This window comes from Cherax quadricarinatus, chromosome 7 (genome assembly GCF_038502225.1).
Source record: "Cherax quadricarinatus isolate ZL_2023a chromosome 7, ASM3850222v1, whole genome shotgun sequence".
Lineage (NCBI taxonomy): Eukaryota > Metazoa > Arthropoda > Malacostraca > Decapoda > Parastacidae > Cherax > Cherax quadricarinatus.
The window spans coordinates 46,653,456-46,659,800 of record NC_091298.1 but is presented as its reverse complement, the minus strand read 5'-3'; the positions used below and the strand labels follow the sequence as shown (position 1 = coordinate 46,659,800).

General features: G+C 41.6%; 1 protein-coding gene across 1 annotated transcript in view; it reads left to right on the top strand.

The window, feature by feature from the left end:
• Positions 1–3,724: 3,724 nt before the first annotated feature.
• LOC128687035 (cell adhesion molecule Dscam2-like) overlaps positions 3,725–6,345 on the top strand; it is an 817,703-nt gene continuing 815,082 nt past the window's right edge. The window contains exon 1 of the mRNA XM_070082408.1: positions 3,725–4,541. Coding sequence (XP_069938509.1) covers positions 4,469–4,541 — 73 coding nt within the window. The 5' untranslated portion in view covers positions 3,725–4,468. The remainder of the gene's footprint in view (positions 4,542–6,345) is intronic.

Genomic DNA, 6,345 nt, shown 5'->3' with positions numbered 1-6,345 from the left:
GTCTTGTAAAGTAATAAAGTACAGCTACTTCAGTAACTTTTCTCGGTGTTTACTTTTCAAAAATTACTGATGATATAACGAGTAACGTATCGTTATCAGATTGTAGTCAAAAGTAGTAAAAGTACTGAGCAATTTCAGTACTTTTTAAAAAGTTAATACCGAAAAAAGTTACTTAAGTACAGCACTCAAGTAGCTTTACTAGGTGACTTTACAACCCTGGTACTTATACTGGAATATTAAAGGTGAATATTGTTTGTTATGGTGCGTCAGTACAGCGACAAGTGTGTTCTCGTCTGTCACTATTTTCCCACTAGCGCCACTTGATCATCATATAACCTTGATACTCTATATCTTATTAGGAAGATCTCCAGGTCGGTTCTCAAAGTCTTAAAAAGAAAAGACGAGAAAACTAAACCGTATCTGAATTCATGTGAAAAAGTTAGGGGTTAGCGTTTAGTGTTAGCTTCCGCTAATTTTTTCGGCCGTTTAGCGGTTAGGGTCAGCGGAGGTAACCATACCAGTATCACCATACCAGTATCACCATACCAGTATCACCATACCAGTATTACCATACCAGTATCACCATACCAGTATTACCATACCAGTATCACCATACCGGTATTACCATACCAGTATCACCATACCAGTATTACCATACCAGTATCACCATACGAGTATCACCATACGAGTATCACCATACCAGTATCACCATACCAGTCTCACCATACCAGTATCACCATACCAGTATCACCATACTAATCTCACCATACCAGTATTACCGTACCAGTATTATCTTACCAGTATCACCACACTAATATCACCATACCAGTATCATCATACCAGTAGCACCACACTAATATCACCATACCAGTATCACCATACTAAGATAACTTGTGAGTGAGCTAAGATAACGGGTTATCAGTTATATTCAATGCTATTAAATATATCAGTTTTATCAAATGAAGCTTTTGTATTAATGTTATCTTTTCTTGTTTACAGGACTAACGTGGAGTGTGGAGTGGAGTGTGGAGTGGAGTGTGGAGTAGAGTGGTGTGGAGTGGAGTGTGGTTGTGGGTAGGTAGCAGCTGGTTGAAGGTGGTCATTAACACGCCACAAGGTGTACTTCCTGACACTCCTGGTGTTAACTTGGGTACTTCAGAGTTCATGATGTTACTGTCTCGCTCGCTCCTCTGAGTGACCAAGCTCTCTCCTCCCTGAATGTCAAACTGTGTTCTCTCTACCAAACATACGTTCTGTCTTCTCTGGCCAAACATACGTTCTGTCTTCTCTGGCCAAACATACGTTCTGTCTTCTCTGGCCAAACATACGTTCTGTCCTTTCTGGCTAAACATACGTCTGTCCTCGTTGGTCAAATATACCTTCCATCCTCTCTGGCCAGTTCAACACCTGACTGTAACCAGACTGTTGTGTACTACTAAGTGGCTGTCTCCCTACACGTACATGTGACTGTCTCTCTACACGCACATGTGACTGTCTCCCACAAGTACATGTGACTGTCTCCCTACACGTACATGTGACTGTCTCTCTACACGCACATGTGACTGTCTCCCCACAAGTCCATGTGACTGTCTCTCTACACGTACATGTGACTGTCTCCCCACAAGTGCACAGGACTGTCTCCCTACACGTATATGTGACTGGAATATCTTGTCTGTACTGGGAATACCAACGGTTCAGTTGAACTTGTAATGTTAGTTACAGGCAGTGAGAGATACAGTGACTGGTGATGTAAAACTAACATTACTAACAACAGGCAGTGAGAGATACAGTGACTAGTGTTGTAATGTTAGTTACAGGTAGTGAGAGATACAGTGACTAGTGTTGTAATGTTAGTTACAGGTAGTGAGAGATACAGTGACTAGTGTTGTAATGTTAGTTACAGGCAGTGAGAGATACAGTAACTAGTGTTGTAATGTTAGTTACAGGTAGTGAGAGATACAGTGACTAGTGTTGTAATGTTAGTTACAGGCAGTGAGAGATACAGTAACTAGTGTTGTAATGTTAGTTACAGGTAGTGAGAGTTAGTGACTAGTGTTGTAATGTTAGTTACAGGTAGTGAGAGTTACAGTGACTAGTGTTGTAATGTTAGTTACAGGTAGTGAGAGTTAGTGACTAGTGTTGTAATGTTAGTTACAGGTAGTGAGAGATACAGTGACTAGTGTTGTAATGTTAGTTACAGGTAGTGAGAGTTACAGTGACTAGTGTTGTAATGTTAGTTACAGGTAGTGAGAGATACAGTGACTAGTGTTGTAATGTTAGTTACAGGCAGTGAGAGATACAGTGACTAGTGTTGTAACGTTAGTTACAGGCAGTGAGAAATACAGTGACTAGTGTTGTAATGTTAGTTACAGACAGTGAGAGATACAGTGACTAGTGTTGTAATGTTAGTTACAGGCAGTGAGAGATACAGTGACTAGTGTTGTAATGTTAGTTACAGGTAGTGAGAGATACAGTGACTAGTGTTGTAATGTTAGTTACAGGCAGTGAGAGATACAGTGACTAGTGTTGTAATGTTAGTTACAGGTAGTGAGAGTTAGTGACTAGTGTTGTAATGTTAGTTACAGGTAGTGAGAGATACAGTGACTAGTGTTGTAATGTTAGTTACAGGCAGTGAGAGATACAGTGACTAGTGTTGTAATGTTAGTTACAGGTAGTGAGAGATACAGTGACTAGTGTTGTAATGTTAGTTACAGGTAGTGAGAGTTAGTGACTAGTGTTGTAATGTTAGTTACAGGTAGTGAGAGTTACAGTGACTAGTGTTGTAATGTTAGTTACAGGTAGTGAGAGTTACAGTGACTAGTGTTGTAATGTTAGTTACAGGTAGTGAGAGTTACAGTGACTAGTGTTGTAATGTTAGTTACAGGTAGTGAGAGTTACAGTGACTAGTGTTGTAATGTTAGTTACAGGTAGTGAGAGTTAGTGACTAGTGTTGTAATGTTAGTTACAGGTAGTGAGAGATACAGTGACTAGTGTTGTAATGTTAATTACAGGTAGTGAGAGATACAGTGACTAGTGTTGTAATGTTAGTTACAGGTAGTGAGAGATACAGTGACTAGTGTTGTAATGTTAGTTACAGGCAGTGAGAGATACAGTGACTAGTGTTGTAATGTTAGTTACAGGCAGTGAGAGATACAGTGACTAGTGTTGTAATGTTAGTTACAGGTAGTGAGAGATACAGTGACTAGTGTTGTAATGTTAGTTACAGGCAGTGAGAGATACAGTGACTAGTGTTGTAATGTTAGTTACAGGTAGTGAGAGTTACAGTGACTAGTGTTGTAATGTTAGTTACAGTTAGTGAGAGTTAGTGACTAGTGTTGTAATGTTAGTTACAGGTAGTGAGAGTTACAGTGACTAGTGTTGTAATGTTAGTTACAGGTAGTGAGAGATACAGTGACTAGTGTTGTAATGTTAGTTACAGGTAGTGAGAGTTAGTGACTAGTGTTGTAATGTTAGTTACAGGTAGTGAGAGATACAGTGACTAGTGTTGTAACGTTAGTTACAGGCAGTGAGAGATACAGTGACTAGTGTTGTAATGTTAGTTACAGGCAGTGAGAGATACAGTGACTAGTGTTGTAATGTTAGTTACAGGTAGTGAGAGTTACAGTGACTAGTGTTGTAATGTTAGTTACAGGTAGTGAGAGATACAGTGACTAGTGTTGTAATGTTAGTTACAGGTAGTGAGAGTTAGTTACTAGTGTTGTAATGTTAGTTACAGGTAGTGAGAGATACAGTGACTAGTGTTGCAATGTTAGTTACAGGTAGTGAGAGATACAGTGACTAGTGTTGTAATGTTTGTTACAGGCAGTGAGAGATACAGTGACTAGTGTTGTAATGTTAGTTACAGGCAATGAGAGATACAGTGACTAGTGTTGTAATGCTAGTTACAGGTAGCGAGAGATACAGTGACTAGTGTTGCAATGTTAGTTACAGGTAGTGAGAGATAGTGACTAGTGTTGTAATGTTAGTTACAGGTAGCGAGAGATACAGTGACTAGTGTTGCAATGTTAGTTACAGGTAGTGAGAGATACAGTGACTAGTGTTGTAATGTTAGTTACAGGAAGTTAAAGATACGGTGTTCTAATCCACCTGTGTCCATGTATGTCAGCTGGTTCCTATATGCATGTAGTAGTTGTGGTGATGCAGTTGTTTTTGCAGGGGGTCGAGTCACAGGTCCTAGTCCCGCCTCGTAACTGTGTTTTAGCTAGGTGGTCAGTGAGCTGCCACCAGACGAGTGTCAGCAACTATGACCTATACTTAGACTGTGTTGCCTTCGCTGCAAGGTGAAGGAAGGCAGAGGGAGTGATCACAAGCGGTGTACACACTGTGTGCAAGAACACCTTGTGAATATTTAGTGTAGTGTGCGTGTGTGTAAAGGAAACGTAAGGGAAGATGGAGTGATATACCACAAGAGGCAGATATCAAGGGGACATCAGTGAGGCTAGTGGCCATGGATCACCTGTCTCTCGTCCTGCACCTGACATGGCTGCTCCTACTCACCTTCCTGCTGACTCCGAGACTAGGTAAGTCTGCTCATTCTTTGCTCCCTTCCTTTTCCTCTTCCTCCTCCTCCTCTTCAGAAAGATAACCTTGATGTCAATATATGTAGCCCCGCTGTGCCACTTTCTCTGCTTGTTTGTTCGTCAAGACAACAACACCTTGTGCTTCCTACCTAACTCTTGCAGTATTGTGTATACCAATGTATCAACTTGTATTTCAGATGAAGGCAATGTATTAGTGAAGAAATACTTGATTTTCTTTGTCGCATATATATATATATATATATATATATATATATATATATATATATATATATATATATATATATATATATATATATATATATATATATATATATACATCAGAAACAAGCAATATTTAAAATTATTTTGATGTAAATGCCATCAGTACCATATGTAAGAAATTACTGTCTGATTACTCAATTGAAAAACCTTTGCAAACCTTTTAGATGTACTAAGTGTGTGTGTGTGTGTGTGTGTGTGTGTGTGTGTGTGTGTGTGTGTGTGTGTGTGTGTGTGTGTGTGTGTGTGTGTGTGTGTGAAGGGTGGAAGACATAAGGTCAAGCCATAACGTTAGTTGATCTGCTTGACTAGATTTCTACTGGGTTAACTCACTCAGACTAAGCCATGCAAGGTAACCCACTCTCACTGACAGAGACAGAGAGGGAGAGAGAGAGAGAAGCAGAGGCAGACACTCTGATAACCTAACTTACAGACACACATGCAGACTGATAGATACATGCAGACTGAGAGAGACAGGTGGCGCTGATGGCCAGGAGTGTCTCTCCCTCTCGCCCATGTCTATCACCTGTCTCTCTGTGTATCTGTTACCTGTCATTGTGTGCCTGTCACTCCCTCTCTCTCCTTGTGTCGCCTGTACCTCTGTGTCACCTGTGTGTGTGTGTGTCTCTCTGTCTGTCTGTCTGTCTGTCTCTGTCTGTCTGTCTCTCTCTCTCTCTCTCTCTCTCTCTCTCTCTCTCTCTCTCTCTCTCTCTCTCTCTCTCTCTCTCTCTCTCTCTCTCTCTCTCTCTCTCTCTATCAACAGAAGTTGCAGTAGTGTCGGCTACCTGAGGCTAGTCGTCATGGATACGTGTTCCTACACACAATCTTCGGGTCTGGGCACATGTGTATCTACACACAATCTTCGGGTCTGGGCACGTGTGTTTCTACACACAATCTTCGGGTCTGGGCACGTGTGTTTCTACACACAATCTTCGGGTCTGGGCACGTGTGTTCCTACACACAGTCTTCGGGTCTGGGCACGTGTGTTCCTACACACAATCTTCGGGTCTGGGCACATGTGTTCCTACACACAATCTTCGGGTCTGGGCACATGTGTTCCTACACACAATCTTCGGGTCTGGGCACGTGTGTTCCTACACACGTGACGAAGGACTGAGTTTCGACCAGTCTTGGCACTAAATGACCCACTTGAGTTTAGCGCTTCATGTGAGTAACCCAGTACTGGACGGGTGTACTGCAAGGTCAGTTCTTCCAGTGCTAGGTAGGCTTCCCTCTCTTTGTCCTCAGAACTGTCTGGATTCTTGGTGGCATGGATACAACACTGTGTTGGAAACATTACTTAGACATTCATGTTGACAGCATCAGGCAGTGTTGACATGATAGCATCAGGCAGCGTTGACATGATAGCATCAGGCAGTGTTGACATGATAGCATCAGGCAGCGTTGACATGATAGCATCAGGCAGTGTTGACATGATAGCATCATGCAGTGTTGATATGATGGCATCAGGCAGTGTTGGCATGACAGCATCAGGCAGTGTTGGCATGACAGCATCAGGCAGTGT